The following is an 18,099-nucleotide window of genomic DNA, read 5'->3' on the forward strand; positions in this document are numbered from 1 at the left end:
ATGGCTTTTTCCTTTCCTCTGTTAAAAGGATGACTTTTGGGGGTGGATCTTCCAATGCTGAACCAACACTGCCATCCCTATAACAAAACCACTTTCTACATGATGCCAGATCTGACTTCCAATAGTTTGTTTTGTTAAACAAATTTCTATCTATGTTCATACTTTTTTCTTCTATTATCTTTATCCAGTTTTAGGATTAGCACAACATTGAGTTCCTAAAATGAGGGGAGAAGTGTTTCTTCTTTTTTCTGCTTTAATTGTTTGATAAAATTTATCAGTTAAAATGTTTATGGAGCCTGCTGTTTTCAAGCTAGGAATATACTTTCTTTAATAGGTGCTATTCAAATTTTTTATTTCCTCCAGAGTTAGTTTCATTGGTTTGTCTTCCAAGGTACTTCTTGGAAGTTGTCAGGTTTGTTTCAAGGAGGATTTTTGTAATATGCTTTCTATATCCTTCTAAATTCTGTAAAATCTGTGGTAATGTCTTCTAGATCTTAATATTGTAATTTTTTAAATGTATGGCTGATATTGTGTAGCAGGAAGGGGAGGTCTAGAAGACCGGGGGAATTGGGAGGGGTAGGGGAAGGGAGGAAAGGGAAAGGAGAAAATATGATGGAAGGAAAAAAAATGGAAGCAAGATCTTTGCAAGTGGGGAAGGGTGGAGGGGGTGAAGGGAGGGCAAGGGAAATGGGAACCAAGATACTCATGTAAAGGTCCAGGATCCCAATGATGAATGTAATTGTATTTTATACGGAAAATGTACCAATAAACTTAATGGGAAAAAAAAAATAACACTTGTCAAGTTTGGGTACAGTATCAAAGGATAGTCAAAATGACCAGAAAAAGCTATTAAAATACTCCTCTCTTCCAAACAATTATCTGTGTAAGGCAGGATTTTCTTCAAATAGTTTGGCCAAAACAGCTTATTACAACAAGTTAAATGTAAAAGCAGAGATGAGAAACCAGTTATCTTTAAAATATTAAAGACATTTACAAAAATGTAAGTTTTTGCTCTGATGTTACAAATAAATATAAATACAATTTTAATAAATATAAATACAATTATTTAGGCTAATTTGTTACAACTTACTATTATTTTAAAATAAGATATGTTAAGATAATTTGTTACAACTTACTGTTATTTTAAAATAAGATAACAAACATTTAAAATTTTGTTTTAACTTCTAATATGATAAATATTAGTAAATATAAACCACATAAACTAAAGCTCTTTGAGGTCCTCAGTAATTTTTCAGAGCAGCTAGTCTAGATGATATAAACCTTTCCTTATAAGTACTGTAGCATAATTGATACTATGAACATTTACGACTTTTAGGTTTTTAAGTTTCATAGACTGGGCCTGGAGTATAGGTCAGTGGTAAAGCACTTGCCTTACCTAGATTCAATCCCCAACACTGCTAAAAAGAAAGAAAAAATAAATAAAATTTTAGTTGACCATGGTGGCACACAAGTATACAATCGCAGCTACTTGGGAGTCTGAAATAGTATCACAAATGTGAGGCAAGCCTAAAAAACTTAGCAAGATCCTGTCTCAAAATTTAAGAAAGGCTGGGACAGAGTTCAAAGTTCAATGGTAGAGTGCTTACTTAGCATGCGCTAGGCCCTGGGTTCAATCCCCAGTACTGCATAATAATAATAATTTTTAAAATTATAGACTGACTTTTGAGGATCTTATTCAAAACGGACTCTGGGAATTATGGAAAAACAAGAGCAGTGAGGACTGCTGGCAATGCCCCAGCCCTCTGTAGTACCGAGGCATTTGGAAAGAACTCAGCTGCATGTGAAGCAGACCTTTTATTGAAGATGATTTCATTAGACCAAATTCTAACAGTGAGAGAACGAAAGGCAGAATTAGGAGTGTTAGGCTGCAGTGCATGGCCAGCTTCCCCAGGGATCACTAAGGGGGATTCTAACAAACAGCTGTGTTCATAAGGGCTGCAACCTTTGGCAACTGCCACCAGAAAGCCCTCTAGAGACCACTTTATTTTGAATACTGTAGTTACTAATGCTAAAACAAGAAAAGAGTCTGCCAAAAAACTCAAGTGACCAGAACTATCTCTTGGGCTGTTCTTCTGCATCTTGCTGTAACTTACCCCTGCAGACTCAGAGGTCAAAGGCACCTCCCTTTTAGGTTACAGGTCCAGAAGGGAACAAAAAGCAAAGGGTGCCTGCCCGAAGTCACCAATTTGGGCTGCTGGCTCATGCCTCACATCTGAGTTGGCCAGATGGAACTTTGTCCCTTGTTTGCCTGAGGCCAGATTCCTGACTTGACCCTCCCTTGATTTTTTTTTTTTTTTTTTTTTAGTACCAGGGATTGAACTCGTGGGACCTTGGGGTTGTGAGGCAGGTGGCAGAACCACTGAGCTAAATCCCCCGCCCTGCCCCTCCCTTGTTGACCATCAAGTCTTCAGACTCTTGGCCTTGTCCTACACATGCACACCTTAGACCCTTGGACAGGCTCCTGGGCTTCCCACCCTTTCTCCCAACCAACCCTCTTGTCTAACTAGTCTTAGTCTCCCTCTGCTGCCCATATGACAAACACACAACCAGAGACAATAAAAATAGACTATAGAAATAGCATAGCTACTACACAGCAGGGTGATTCTAGATAGTGATCGTGTACTGTATTATCTCAAAAAGCTAAAAGAAAGGATTTTTTTTTCCTTTTTTTGGGGGGGGGGCAGGATCTTGCTATGTAGTTCAGACTGGCCTTGAGCTCACTATGTAGCCAAGTCTGGCTTCGAACTCATGATGGTCCTCCTGCCTCAGCATCCTCAGTGCGGTATTACAGGCATGTGCCACCATAGCCTAAGGATATTCAATGTTTTATCCACAAAGAAGTGATGCTAATGAGATACATATGTTTAATCTGATTATACAATGTACACGTGTATGAAAATACACATGGTACCGCATTAATAAGTACAAGTTTTGTGTGTAGCTCATTGTGAAAGCCCAATACCACAAATAGCTACAAATATATACATACAACACACACAATTTTGGATAAGAAAAGCAAAAGAAAGGCAACCTCAATTTAATTTATACACAGTGAAGTTAACAAGTCATAACCATACATCAATGAATTTTTATACATATATAAATATAATCTCACTTCTACATAAGATTAATCATAGTTTACCATGAAGGTATAGATTCTGCACTTCACTTTTGTGAGAGAAAAAATAATTATAGACTAAAATAACAAAATCCAAAGCTCCAGTAAAGTTAAAATACACAAATTCAGTTAAACTTCCTGTATCATGAATGGCACAGTAATAGACTGTAATAATGATACGTTTAATCAGAAATAATTCCAACATGTGTGTCTATCACGTGTTAGGCACTTTTCTGAGGACTAGAATTGTAAAGATGAGTAGGTTTCACAAATGTAAGTCATCAAAAAAGAAAAGGTTAAGTAACCATCCCTTTTCCCCATTTGCCAAAGAAGCAGTAACTTAAATACTTAAAGAGCTAACTTTCAAATACCCAGAAAATTAGCCCAAATATTGGGTTCTTGCATAAGTTGATGACTGAACTAATACCGCCCTCCTGTCTTCCCCCAGGCACATAGTAGGAGGGCAAAATACTGTTAAAATAATTTTTCTGGCAACCTTACAGGTAAAATTAAATTTTATTAGTCTATAATTCCAGCCCTCTGGGAGGCTGAGACAAGAAAAGCGGAAGCCCAAGCCCAGCCTGGGCAACTTAATGAGAGTCTGTTTCAAAATGAAAAACTTTTTTTAAATGCTGGGGATATAGCTCAGTGCTAAGGCCTTGGGTTTAATCCCCAGTATTGTAAGATAAGCAACCCCCCCACAAAACTTCATTAAATATTTGAATATGCATACAAGATATTAAGCATCTGAAACATATCCTGTAGGTATGAAGATAATAAGTACAAACTAAACAAACCAGTCACAATGTAATACAGCAAAATGAGAAACAGACAGAGAGTTTTAATAAATAGTGGAGAAAGCTTTGAGGCAGAACACAAAACACACCCAGGATGCTGCAAATCATGACTACCCTGTCAGAAACTATAAAAAAAGATACAAAATTTAGGCCTATATGATCTTTGTTCTTCTGAAAGATTACTAGGTCCCAAGGAAGGATGAGAAATTCTTATCAAAACAGCAAGAACATCAGACTATTATAGTGATGGGATGTATCCAAGGCAGTGTGAGAAGACCTCATCCAGCTGAAAAGAGGCTGCACTGTGGAATGCTAGAGAAAAGCCTGAAAAGCACCCAGAACAAGTGGATCCGTCCTCTATAGAGGATGAAGTATCAGACTCAGAAGACAGGCGTGATGGGAGGACAGAAGCACTTTTGACAAACTACAAATCTTGCAGCCACACATAAAACTGACTGAAAGGGCAAGGGGTGAGAAACAGGCAGATAGCAGAGCCTGCCCTGAAGTCCTGGAGCCCAGTGTTAGATGAGAGAAAACAACAGCACCCGGAGGGGACTGAGTCACCGAGGAGCTGCATGCAGATTTGAGCTGAAGCTCTCAGAAACACTCAGACAGAAAAACCATTAGAGGGCCAAGTCAAGGAGGAATGTAAGGTTCTCAAGTTTGAGAGACTGGAAAAGTTACTGAGTGAAGAGAAAAATAATTTGCTTTGTGGGAAAAGACAGTGTGACTGTGGGTGCCAGGTGAGCTAAGCAGGTGCCTAGGGAGCAGGTGAAAATACTGCACTGGCAGAGCCATAGGGAAATCTGGAAAACTGTAAAGGCAGGAGGGATAAACTGGCGTAATGATGCAATTACATAATTTGCTGAAGAGAGATATACAAAATATCTTCACATGGGGCTGGGGATTTAGCTCTGTGGCTGCCTTGCAAGTGAAAAGTCCGGAGTTCGATCCCGGGTACAAAAAAAAAAATCTTCACACACAAAACATCTACAATTTTTCAAACAGGCTGTGCTGCTTTATGCCTCCAGGCTTCTGTCTATGCTGGTCCCTCTGCTTAGAATGCCCACCATGCTCTGGGTAATACTACTTGGAAATGCCACTCACCCTTACAGTATCAGGATCTGTTTAAGAAAGTAGGGGTGCAGATATGCATTGCTTCATAGGATCACAGGATTAGGGAACCAGAAAATGCAAGCAGGTACAGATGCCAGACCTGGAAACATCATAACCCTACACTCAACTGTAGCTCTTGGAAGAAATCACCTCACCACCCAAAAGGAAGGAATAAACCAACCACACCATCTGCAAACATTGTACCTGATAAAATCCCTGTGCATGTCACAAAACAAATTTTAAAACCCTACATAATAAGGAAAAGAAAATCACCCAGAAGATTTGGAAGAAGGTGTCTCCTGAATCCAAATCTGTTTAAGTCTCTGGATCCAACTAACCATTTGTAGGAAGCATCATGGGAACAACTAACAAAATGCAGACTGTGGCGGAATGCTATAACAGAATTGTTCCCATTTCTTCAAATAAAGAGGGAGGAAAAACACACAGATTAGAAAAGATATAACCAGTCATATCAACCTTCTTTCGATCCTGAATTGAACAAACCAACTACTTATGAAATATTTATGAAGCATAAGGGAAATCAGAAAAGTGACTAAATATTTGATGATATGGAATTATTGTTATTTCTTTTTTAGACAGGTAATAGGTACAAACTCTAGAAATTGTCACTGAGAAACAAGAAGCCAAGCAGAGCTGTTAACAGAGACAAGTGTAAGGAAATGAGAATTAAAGAATGCAGCCCATCAGGAACAGGTGCAGGCCAGAGCTAGTAACTCACTCCCCAAGCTTTGGAACCTGACAGCTATACCCTAAGGGTTAAGACTATACCTGAAGTGGACCTGCACTCACATAGTGTCAGGCCCAGTTGGGAAGGATGTTAACCCCTGATTCAACTACACGACCTAGTTTGCCTCAGTCTACCTGCCCACCCAAAGCAAAATCAGAGTAAGCTTAATGTCTCCTACAGCTTCAAATTACCCTCACAATTTCTTCTACACAATAACCAGACATACAATGCAACACGTAGTGACTAAAATCTAAGATAACATCTGGAACCCTTGTGAGTCTATTTTTATTGACTGTTATTATCTTGGACATTAATATGTTCAAGTTAATAAAGGCATGATAGAGAATTCTGACATAATTAGAAGCCATAAAAAGAAAACCCAAATGAAAATTCTAATACTAAAGAATTCAATGGATGTATTTAAGGGCAAAATAGGATGTACAGTAGCTGAATACAGAATTAGGTACCAGACATTTTAATCAGAAGCAAACAGAGTGAGCCATGGTGTCAGGGGACAAGGATGAAAATGTGAAAATGTAGAGGAACGCGAGAGTCACATGGGAGGCGGTGAAAAGGTCTCACATGGGAGGTATTTGAGTCCAAGAAGGAGGAAAGAGAGAATAGAGCAGAAGCAGTGTCTGATGAGACAGATAATGGCTAAGACTTTTCCCAAACCGAGATGGACATAGTAGAATACACCTGTAATCCCAGCACTCAGGAGGCTGAGAAAGAAGGATCTCAAATTGGAGGCCAGTGTGGGCTACAGAAACAAAGAAAGCCAAAACTGGCAAAAGACACCAAACCATAAAGTCAAAAACACTATAGATTCTTAGTTGTACATACATATATTTTTAAATTTTATTTATTTTTTACCTAAGCAGATCACAACACAACTTGAAAACCAAAGACAAATGTTTACACACAGCTAGAAGTTAGGCCTGGGGCGGAGGTTGTCCAGATTCAGAGTGCTGCTTCAAAGGAGCAATAATATAACCACCAAAAGCCGAAGTCTCAACAGAAAGGATGGAAGGCAGAACAAGAAGCAACGGTATCTGCATAGTGCTGGTCAGCTCTGACTCCCAAATCCAGCCAAAAAGAAAGAAAACTTCAAAAATAAAGGCAAAATAGATATTTTCAATCAAGTAAGAGCTCTTCTAAAAGATAAAAAGAAAAAAGTTAAGAGATGTAAAGGAAAAAAATGAAAAATAATAGAAAAGATAAGTGGATAAAACTAAATGAATATCAACTATTAAAAAGTAATAAGTGTCTTGTGGGTTTTCAAATATAGAGAATTAAAATAAACACAAGCATATAAATTGAGAATTCCAGGGCCAGAGACATAGCTCAGCGGCACAGTGCCTGCCTGGCAAGCACAAGACCTTGAGTTCGATTCCCGGTACAAAAAAAAAGAAAGAAAGAAAATATTGAGACTTCCAGAGTTCTCAGGTCCTTTCATTAACCACAATTGATAAGAATTCTACTTTATATCAGTCTTTAACAGGCTAAGTATACAAGTTAGACTAGGTAACCACTGAAAGAATAAGAGAATAGCAAAAATATGCAACTCAACAGAGGGGACAGAATAAAAATTAATTAAAAAGTTATAAAGAAAAAATATAGAACAAGTAGGACTAATAGAAAACAATGAATCAGATGGTAAATTTAGCTTGAAATATGTCATTACATGTATACAAACTAAATATTCTAGTTTAAAAATATTATCTGGGGCTGGGGCTGTAGCTCAGTGGTGGAACACCTGCCTCATAAGTACAAGGCCCTGGGTTCCATCCTCAACACTACAAAAGAAGAGGAAGAAGAGAGAAAAAGCCAAAAATGGTCTGATTTGGGACAAAAATAACAACTATAGACAGTTTATAAGAAACTTACCTTCAATGTACAGATACAAAAAAAAAAGCCAAAAGTTTGGGAAACAAAGAACCATAGATACACTAATCTAAAAAGAAAAAACCAATAATAATATATCAAAGTCAACTTTGCAAGAAATATTACTAAAAATGAAAACCAGTTCATAATGAGTCATCAGAAAGATATAAAAGTTCTACATTTTTATGGACATGATAATATAGCTTTGGTATGAACTAACAGGAGATATTTTCATGGTAACTGAAAGAAGAAGCACATAAAAAATAAAACACATAAGGGCATATAAGATTGAACAACTATATACATACAATACTATGTTCAATAACCATAGTTGACACATGGTTTTTCCAGGGCATGACCTTCTACCCAAATTGATCACATGATGGACCACAGCATAAGTTTAATGAACATCAAAGGCCTGAAATAATTTAGGATATGTTCTCTAACCAAGGGGAAACTAAATTAGAAATAAATCTGAAAATCCCCTATGTTTGGGTATTAGGCATTTCACTTCTAAATAACTCAGAGTTTAAAAAAACCCCACAAAACACCCTCATTATTTTGAGCCAGATTATAAAAATGCAATGCAGTTTATAGAATACAGCAAACGTTCTTAAAATGAAATGTATAGCTTTTAAGGCACACTTTAGAAAATAGCTGAAAAAAATCAATACTGTAAGTATTGTTATCTTAAGAATTTACAGATCCATAAAAATAAAAAGAAGTGTGAGAAGTAGGTTGGTAGGTATATAAGTAGATAGGAAGAATGACTAGAAAGGAATAATAAGTCAAAAATATTATTTGAAAAGAATAAAACTGATAAACCTCTGGTAAGACTCATTTTCAAAACAGTGTAGAACAAATTATCAGTATCAAGAATGTGAGAACATCATTAGAAATTCTACACAAAGTAGAATGTGTTAGCCAGGTATAGTGGTGCACACCTGTGATTCCAGAACTCTGGGAGGCTGAGGCGGGATGATTACAAATTCCACTCCAGCCTGGGCAGCTTCGTGAGATCTTGTCTTAAAATCAGAAATCAAAAAAGGGCTGGAGATGTAGCTTATTGCAAAGGCCCCAGTATATATTTTTAAAACGTAAGAGTGTATTATTAGCAAATTATGTCAATGAATTGGGACATTTAGATACATATAGATGCAAAAATCCTAAGCAAATATATGGGGCTAGGGGTGTAGCTCAGTGGTAGAGTACTTGCTTGCCTAGCACATTTAAGACCCAGGGTTCACTCCTAGCACCAAAACAACAAAAATATATCTTCATGATAGCAAGTAACAAAAAAAGCCATACTATAATTTCATTTAATAGTGGAAAAATATGAATGTTAAAAAAATTTGATAAATCAACTCTCAATACAGATTTGGGTGGTGGTGAGGGGCCAAGTCTTCCACAGTTGCTCAGACTGGGCTTGAACTCACAATCCTTCTGTCTCAGACTATCAAACTGCTTGGATTACAGGAGGGGGCCATCCCATCCAGGTTAGCAAATACTCTTAAAGGTGAAATACTGAAAGCTTCCCCTAAGAGCAGAATGATACAAGGATGCTTCCCATTACCACTCATTCAAAAGCACTGTACTGAAGTTCTGGACAGTTCAGTAAAATAGAAGAAATGTGTAAGAATTAGAAAGGAAAAACTAATTATTTGCAGATAACATGAGCGTGTGCATACAAAATCCAAAAGAATCTTCAGCAACAATAGTATAATTAATATATAAACTTAGAAAGGTCACTGAAAATATAAATATACAAAAATTAATTGTAAAACTATGATATTTATATAAATGGTAATATTTATGTACATATGCATAATCATATGCTTTATAAGGGTAAGATTTTAAACATCATGTGAATAGCATTTTTTAAAAAATCAAATACTGGAAGAGTATGGTGGCACACACCTGTAATCTTAGCACTGGAAGGCTGAGGCAGGAGTTTGAGGTCAGCCTGCATTACATAATGAGACCCTGTCTCAAAAAAAAAAAAAAGCAAAACAAAACAAACAAACAAAAAATCAAATACCTAAAAATAAATTAACAAAAGCATACAGAGCCTCTACAAAGAAAACTATAAAATTATATTGAGAAAAATTAAGAACTAAATAAATGAGTATGCCCAGGAATCAAAGAGGAAATAGTGTAAAGATCTAATTTCTCTCCCTAGGTGGGTATGACTGTGAATGCTGGGCAAGTCAGGCTTCTGGGAGGCTGAAACAGAAAGATCGAAAGTTGGAGGGCTGGGGACTTAGCTCAGCGGTACCGCCACCTGGCCCGCAAGAGCAAGGACCCAAGTTCGATCCCAGTACCAAAAGAAAAAGATCAAAAGCTGGATTTGTGCCTGGCAACTTAGTGATGTAGTGAGGCCCTACATCAAAATAAAAAGTAATCCCAACACTTGGATGGGTGAGGCAAGAGGATCGCCATGAATTTGAGGCCAACCTGGGTTATAGAGAGAGTTCAAGCCCAGCCTGAACTACATAGCAAGACTCTGTCTCCAAAAACCTAAATAAATAAATAAGTAAATAAGGGCTGGGGATGCAGTTCCATGTAAAGGACTAAGGTTCAATCCTCAGTACCAGAAAAGAGAAGGGGTGTGGGGGAAGAGGAGATTTCTCTTCCACACTTACCTGTAGAATCAGTAAAGTCCTAATCAAATTCCAACAAGGCTATGTGTGTGTGAGTGCATATAAAAAGTTACAGGCAGACACTAAAATTATACTGAAAAGCAAAGAACCTTCCAGTCAAAATGATCTTTAAAATCAAAACTGAGAGGACATATTACACTGGGTACCAAGACAAACTATAAAGCTCTAATAAGACATGTAGATATTAGCCCAAAGATAGGCACATAGACCCATGAAACAGGATAGCGAATCAAGAACATAGTTATGAACACCTGGTTTATGACAAAGGTGGCACTTTGAGAAGAATGAGAAAGGACTGTTTCTGTAAATGACTCTGGGTCACCCAGACAGCTATTGGGAGCAGGGAGAGATGTCTTGAGTCTTGTCACTACCTCATATCACACACAAAATTCAATTCCAGATGGAACTGATGGTGACCTTATGAAATGTATCATCAAATTCCCTTCTCTCCGGCTTCACACTGAATTTGGCCAACAGGAGACATCAGCAAGAGACTGAAGGTGCAGAAGGGCATCATATATTCCCTTGGCTCTCACCCCACCAATTTCCATGAGATGCCTTGACCCCTCTAAGGAAGGCCACAGTTCCTATTAGGTAGCCCTTATCACACAGCTATCCTGAGTTAAGAGCGCTCTTCTACTGTTCCTTTGCAGATCAGACTGTATCAATGCTGCTGGGGGTAGAGTTCGTGTCTAGAATGTGCAAGGTCCTCAAGGGCTGTCAGCCACCGCTAGCACTAGGATACTGCACTATTCCTTATTTGTTTTTGAAGTTATACCTACATATTTTTAAATCTCCTGTTTATTGAACTCAGAAAATAACTTCTATTTCCTGCTGGGACTCTGAATAAATCAGACATTATCTAGAAAAGCCGAAGACATGCATTATAGATGTCCACATTTTATCATCCAGGAATTCTCCTGGATACACACCATATCCACCAAGGCATGCTTATGTGTGCCAGGTACACACACGGCAATTTATTGAAGCAATGTTCATTCTAGTACCAAACTGAAGGCAAAACATACACAGACACAGACACACATACACAACAGTTGAGTGGATAAGTACATGAGGTCAAAATTCTTACAATGAAATACATTCCACAAAAAACAAACCACTCAAACTTTCCAGAGCTTTTGCATTTTTAGAATGATTGAGGAACCCCAAAGATTTTTCATGTTATATATGTATTATTTAAAATATATACTGAATTTTAAAAATGTATACTCATTCATTTAAAAACAACTATAAGCACATTACATGTTAACAGCAACAACATTTTTTATGAAAAATAATTTTTTGCTTTTGCTTTCCAAAAATAAAAGAGGAGTTGCACATTTCATATATTTTTGTAAAACTTAGGTCTGGCCTACTAAAAAAGTTTAATTTTTATATCTGTTTCTGCATTTAATCTATTATGATAGGTTGTTTTAATTGAAGTATATGAAGAAAAATCAGACTTGTACAGATATACTACTTGGTTGGAAAAGAGGAATAATTCCACAGCCTTTTCAGCTTACTGAAGTCATTTCTCTTTGAAAGTACCAAAACTGAACAAGTGACAATTTCTTTCTTTCTCTTTTTTTGGTACCAGGAATTGAACTCATGGCCTCACACTTGCCAGGCAGGCACTGCACCACTGGGCTACATCCCTGGGCCCCAAGTGACAATTTCTTAAAGATTAGATAAAATATAGCATCTGCAGCCCTAGCAGTGAATTTATGTTCTTGTTATATCAAGATCCACTGGCTTGAATGTCGAATCAATCTTTTACCCATGCATGATTTTGTAACATCATGTGTACCTCATCTGGAAAACACTGGCTCATTAAATTACGCAAGTCTTCCAAATAATGTCATTTCACTATATGACCACACACACAAAAAAATCACTTTCATTATTATCACCATCTATAGCATCAGAAAGGCTTTTAAGTACTGACAAATTGTCAAGTGGTAGATACAAGTTTCTCACAATTCTAATTTTCATATAAAAACTGAAATTTTATCACTGGCAACAAATACAGTCAGCTGTTTTCTTGGAAGTGACAAGCTCACTTTTGTTTATTTTCAAGAAAATGTCTGCCAAATACCTCTGTGTGAGTAACCATTGCTTAGCCATCAGTCATTCTAACACATCAAAATGGTGTTCTATGAAAAAGGAGCAAGGTTAGCTTGCAACTCAAATAACTAGACACACACTTTTCCTCAAAGCAACCATTATTATGTCTGTGTGCAGAACTGCTTATGCATACTTAACTATTTCATCACACAGAATGGTAAAAGACATATTCTCATGCTCCTAGTATCATTTCAAATTCTTATTCATAAGATGTATTTGATAGTGAAAAAAAAAGATGTGTTCTCAAGGGTTGAGACTTAACAAAATCAATCATTTTTCCTGTTTCATCAATGACATTCTTGAGTGAAACTGGATTTCTTTTTTAAACTGCCAATAAAAGGCAGTGAAGAATAAAATGATTACTAGTACAGATTAGGGTCACTGCCTTTATTCAAGACAAGGTGTCAGGGACTTTATCACTGCTTTTGGACCATCAGTACAAATGTCAACAGTCAAAGGGGCAAATAACATCTTCCTCATATTATGAAATGAGTTTTGATCTCTCACATCCCATGAGGAGGTTTTAGGAATACCCCAGGGGGTCCAAAACTACTGAATTACATCAACACAAAACAATATGGATAAATCTTTAAAATGTAATGCTAAGTAAAACAACAAAAAACCCCCAAAGGCACAAAAGACTACATACTATGAGAATTCATTTATACAAAAATTGAACACCAGGCAAAACAAACTTATATCGTTTAAGGATGAGCAGGTAATTAATAAAACACACTGGAAGATTTTTAACATACTTCTCTCAGTAATTGACAGATCAAGCAGACGAAAATTAGTAAGGCTATAGAAGACTTAAACAATGTAATTAAAAAGCTTAATCTAATGGCCATATATGGAATCCTACACTCAGCAATAACAGAACAGACATTCTTTGCAAACATACAGAACATTAACAAAAAGTGACAATATGTTACACAAAAGCAAGTCTGAACAAAAACAAAGACGGATATATGGACAGTAATGACTATGATACAATTACTTTAAAAATCAATAGCAAAATGATAACTTTAAAAACCAAAGTTTGGAAATTTTAAAAAGTTTGAAAAGTCTAGAGGCTGAAGAAGAAACCATAATAAAAATTATAAAATATTTAGAACTGAGCAATAAAAATGCTACATATTAAAACTTCTGGAGTGAGCTGAAAGTATTAGAGGAGACATTTACAATTTTAAACAGTTTTATTAGGAAGGAAGATGAAAATTAATGACCTGAGAAGGCAAAGGTCAGGGGGTATAAATCCAAAGAAAATATAAGGGAAGAACACAGCTGAACCTGTTAGCAACTTAACTTGTTTGAATTAAACTATGATACAATTTGCCCAAAGAAATATGCAACAAAAGGTCCTATACAGATTATTAGAGTGTCTATATCATGGAACCTCAACCAATTTCAACTGAATGATCAATCTCACCTGACCTGTTAATTCCCAAGCCCAAAACAAATGCATACCCATTTGGCAGTGGTGGATCTGCCCAGCTCCACTCTTTACAAGACTTCTTTAGAGGCCAGTATTCTGCAAGATCCTTAGCAGGAACCTTTCTGCACCTGCATGATTAGAGAGATGATCCTCCCAAACCCCTACTTCTACTTTGACCTTGATACTTTGAGAAAAACTCCAATTCTCCTGTACAGACCATAGAGGCCTCGCTTTGACAAGAAACTCAAATTCACTCAGGTTGTCTCCAGTTATGTTGGAAATGAAAAAAAAAAAATCAAACTCAATAATAGCTGCAAAATCTCAGAATTATCATGAGGAATGGTTACAAATAAAATACATTTGTCTTGTCTTTGATTACTTCATTTTCACAGCCACAATCTCCTCCCCTTTTCTGTCTGGCTCCCTTCTCTCAGAGAGCAGCCTGCTTCCTTTCCACACCGCAGTCTTCTGCTACTTTTTGGTTGTGTCATCACCTTTCCAAACCCGCATAAGTCAGTTCACCTGGCTTAATTCAAAATAGACCCACTTCTCAAATCTCAGGGGGCCACATTATCACCTGACCAGTCTCTTCCCTTTCTAGCTCTTTTACGCCCCTGCTCCCATGAATGCTGGCCTTCAACATCATTAAAACCTCCAGCCCTTGATCTATTTATCAGCCTCTCCCACCTAGATTCCCATTCCTACCCAGCCTGACTCCAAAGACCACTGGCAAGTTACCTTCTGTCTGTGCCAGCAGTGGAGGCACAAGTTCCTCTGCCCTCGGGTCCGGAGCAAAATCACAGTCAGACCCAGAGTCAGACAAGAATGTGGATAATGTGGTCTTCCACACAGCTGGATTCTCCATGCTGCTCTCCAATTTTGTGTTTTTTTTTCATCTTTGGCTTCTCCTCTTTTCCAAGATCATTCCACTCTCCTCAAATTGCTTTCCCAGCCCTGAGAGGAACAAACCTAAGGGAGACCATCAAGCTTGATAGAAACAACTCCAGCAAAGGTCACAAGCAAACAATTCACTTCTCAGCTTTTCCCCTGGCTGGCTCACTCCATTGGGCACAATCTAAGTCTAAATGCAACCTTGTCAAAGAGCCCTTCACTGACCTCTGTGGGGAGCCATTCTCTTCCTCTTCCATTCCACACCCGTTTCATCTCCTCATAAGCCACATTACAATGGCAGGCCCTGCCCATCTTGTTCACCACACTACCCCAGCGCCTAGAACACAGCAAGTGTTCAGTAAATATTCCTTAAACACACTAATTCCTACAAGAATACTAGTTGTGATTGAAGTTTTTAATTACTCATGAACCTCAGTAGCAGCACATTCCTTGCATAAAATTCAAATACCTTTTTCCAGTTTCAGACCACTATTCTTGTCAACTTTTCTCACTACTTCTTTTCACCCTATGTTTAAGTCCAATCATGCCGCCTTCTTCAAATCATTGCCTAGCATCCCCTCAAACTTATTTTTTGTTGTTCTAGTCTTTCCAGTATCTAGCTTGCATTTTTCCTTTCTACCTTATCCCTTATTATTTTCAATAACTTCTATGTGGTCAAGGACACGGTCAGTGACAACATACATGACAGCTGCTAACCACAGGACAACCACAGTTTCAATCTCACCTTGATCTGTTTCTTTTTAAAAACCTCTTTTCTACTTTCCTGTATGTAAGCGAAGATATCCTTGCTCTTACTGAAACCCCTGAGCTTGTATGCAGCCCTACCACTTTATGGTCCTGGACAGGAACTTGATTTTCTACCAAAATACTTGATTAGTCTGTATCCTTCTACTAATACAAATCTCATCACTTTAATGTCCCTGGTCCTTCTGCCAGATTCATATCCCCCCCACACACACACCTTATTATGCTCCAGAGCACCACTACAAAAGTATTCAGATACCATTTTATTATATACAATTGCATACTGGATTATTCAAATGCAGCATGTTAAGATTTAAAGGAAAACAAGACTTGTGAAAGCAACAGACAATCTATCAGAAATAGCAGTGTTAAACAGAGAATATGGGGGTATTCCACATTCTCACTTGATTATGACATGAGACATAGTTTGCATAAATTCCCCATCACCACTTTCCATGAGTATTTGGAAAAATACTTACGTAGATAAGTCCTGAATAATAGCGGTCCTTCAGGTTATGTAAGACAGAAGCTTCATTCAAGCACGTCAACTCTGCCATATCCTCCACCTTGGAAAACTTAGGTGGGTTCATCTTCTGAATGTCATCTTTGTTGACCATCGCTTTCTTCCCATTTTCTGCCAACTCCACCATAACTTCGTCTCCTCGTTCTTCTTTGATACTAGCTGCCTCAAAACCATGGCGTTCTGATGGAATCCACACTAGCTTTTTAGCTGTCCAATCAGCTTGAGTGGCAGGGTTGTAGATGACAGCCCTGTCCACAAAGAGATACCTCTCCGGATCCTCCAGTCCAGTTCTCTGTGCCATTGTAAACAGAAGGATCCAAGAGCAATTGCCTCTAAGAGAAACGAAGGATAATGTCAGATGTCTGCAAAATATAAAATAATTTACACATTTTATTTTTGTAAGAAACAAAACGAAACCCTTAGTAAACATAAGGAGTAAACAGTGAAGGAGCTGGGATATTGAAGTTCATGGGCATACTAGCTGTTTCCAAGGTAAATTTCAGGGTGACCACTAATTGTGACTCTGGTTGTCTGACAGCCATTCAAGATTTGCCCTCAGTTACTGAGGGCTGAGAAGCAGGCAGAAGAAAAAAATCAAAGTTCCAGGGTAACCTCATCTTCTCTCCATCTCCTCTTTCATCCTCACTACAAATTAAACAGGGAATTAAGAAGGGAAAGAAGCAACAGAAAACACAGACCTACAATAAAACAGCCATAGAACTAGTATGGCCACAAAGATACAGCTACAAGAACAAATGATGATTGCCAGAGAGCAAAGAATCATGTTGAAAGCATGTCCATCTTCAGACTCAAAGTTCTTCTTATAGACACCCCAAATCAGTCCCTCTATAGCTTCTCTATGGCCCCATGTGGACATAATGTAATCAAATGGGGCCACAGAAGACAAGCATAACTTGGTGCCACATAACAACCTGACCAGTTATATGGAGGTGGCTATTCAGGTCTCTGGTCCCATCCTGCAGCTGTTCCTACTCCTCAGCATTCCATTGTTCCTCATGATTCCTTCCACCACTCTGATCTCTCACCTCTAGATAAACTCCAATGTGGCCATATCTTCTGTTTCTAGTATGTGGCCTGGAACTAATATTCCAGACATGGTCTGATCAATACAGGAGAAAACAGAATCCTTAGTAACCTCAACCATACTGAGGAAAACACAGATTCTGTGACTTTTACAATTAATGTAGCTTGAGACCTGATTGGTTTATTTAATACTCATTGACTTTTGGCTCATAAGGATCTACCAGTAAAAGCTGCTAAGTTACATCTCCTCTACACTTGTGCAATTGGCTTTCTGGAACAAATGACAGGATTTTATATGTTCGTCATTCACCTTGCTGATGTGACTCATCATTCCTGCCTGACAGTATCTTTCTAGAATATGATAATATCACAAACATTTTTTGCTATTACTACAAATTCCAAGTTATTACAAATTTCAGTTTCCACGATTTTATCCCAATCAACACAAGAAGCCAACTGATTATCTATTCTTACTTTATCAAATCCCATCAACTTCTCCCCCAGCTCCCACCCAACTGCCAGAAGTGGTGAGGATTCTCTGCCGGTAAGAGGACCAATACAAGGCATCCCTTGTAAACTGCAAGGGAAATAATAAGTGATCCAAACATATTAATGGGTTTTTAACTTTGAGTTCACAGATGAACTTCAAGCTCCATGAAATGTGATAAATGTGTTGGACACTACTATGTGTAATATGTGTGTTACCCTAATAAGAACATCCATAATTTTTTTTTAGATTCAAGGGCTATGTCCTACAAGATTAATCACTGATGGTAGATAAAGAGGCTAGCCCTTTAACCCTTCAAAATAATTAAGCAGACTCAAATACCTATGATTCTTCAGAAATTATTTGTTACAATGTAATGCATTACCAACACCTATGCACTAGAGTATCCGGTCTCAAATTCTGGCATACATTAGCAGCACCAAGAAAACTAGTAACATACAGAATGCTGGCCCCAGACCCAGAGCT

At 37.7% G+C, this 18,099-nt stretch overlaps 1 protein-coding gene across 13 annotated transcripts in view; it reads right to left on the minus strand.

The window, feature by feature from the left end:
- Window positions 1-18,099, minus strand: part of Myh10 (myosin heavy chain 10) — a 151,468-nt gene that overhangs the window by 128,059 nt on the left and 5,310 nt on the right. For 12 of the 13 annotated variants that reach the window (XM_021238035.2, XM_004857505.4, XM_021238036.2 and 9 more), the window contains exon 2: window positions 16,039-16,414. In XM_021238035.2, the coding sequence (XP_021093694.1) occupies window positions 16,039-16,383 (345 nt within the window). In that variant the 5' untranslated portion in view covers window positions 16,384-16,414. Of the gene's footprint in view, window positions 1-14,641; window positions 14,663-16,038; window positions 16,415-18,099 lie in introns of those variants that run through there. The other variant, XM_087191810.1, reaches the window with a different exon arrangement.

The sequence above is a fragment of the Heterocephalus glaber genome, unplaced genomic scaffold (genome assembly GCF_053883595.1).
Source record: "Heterocephalus glaber isolate CG9 unplaced genomic scaffold, H.glaber_assembly_v1.0 deba00001564, whole genome shotgun sequence".
NCBI classification, from domain to species: Eukaryota; Metazoa; Chordata; class Mammalia; order Rodentia; family Bathyergidae; genus Heterocephalus; species Heterocephalus glaber.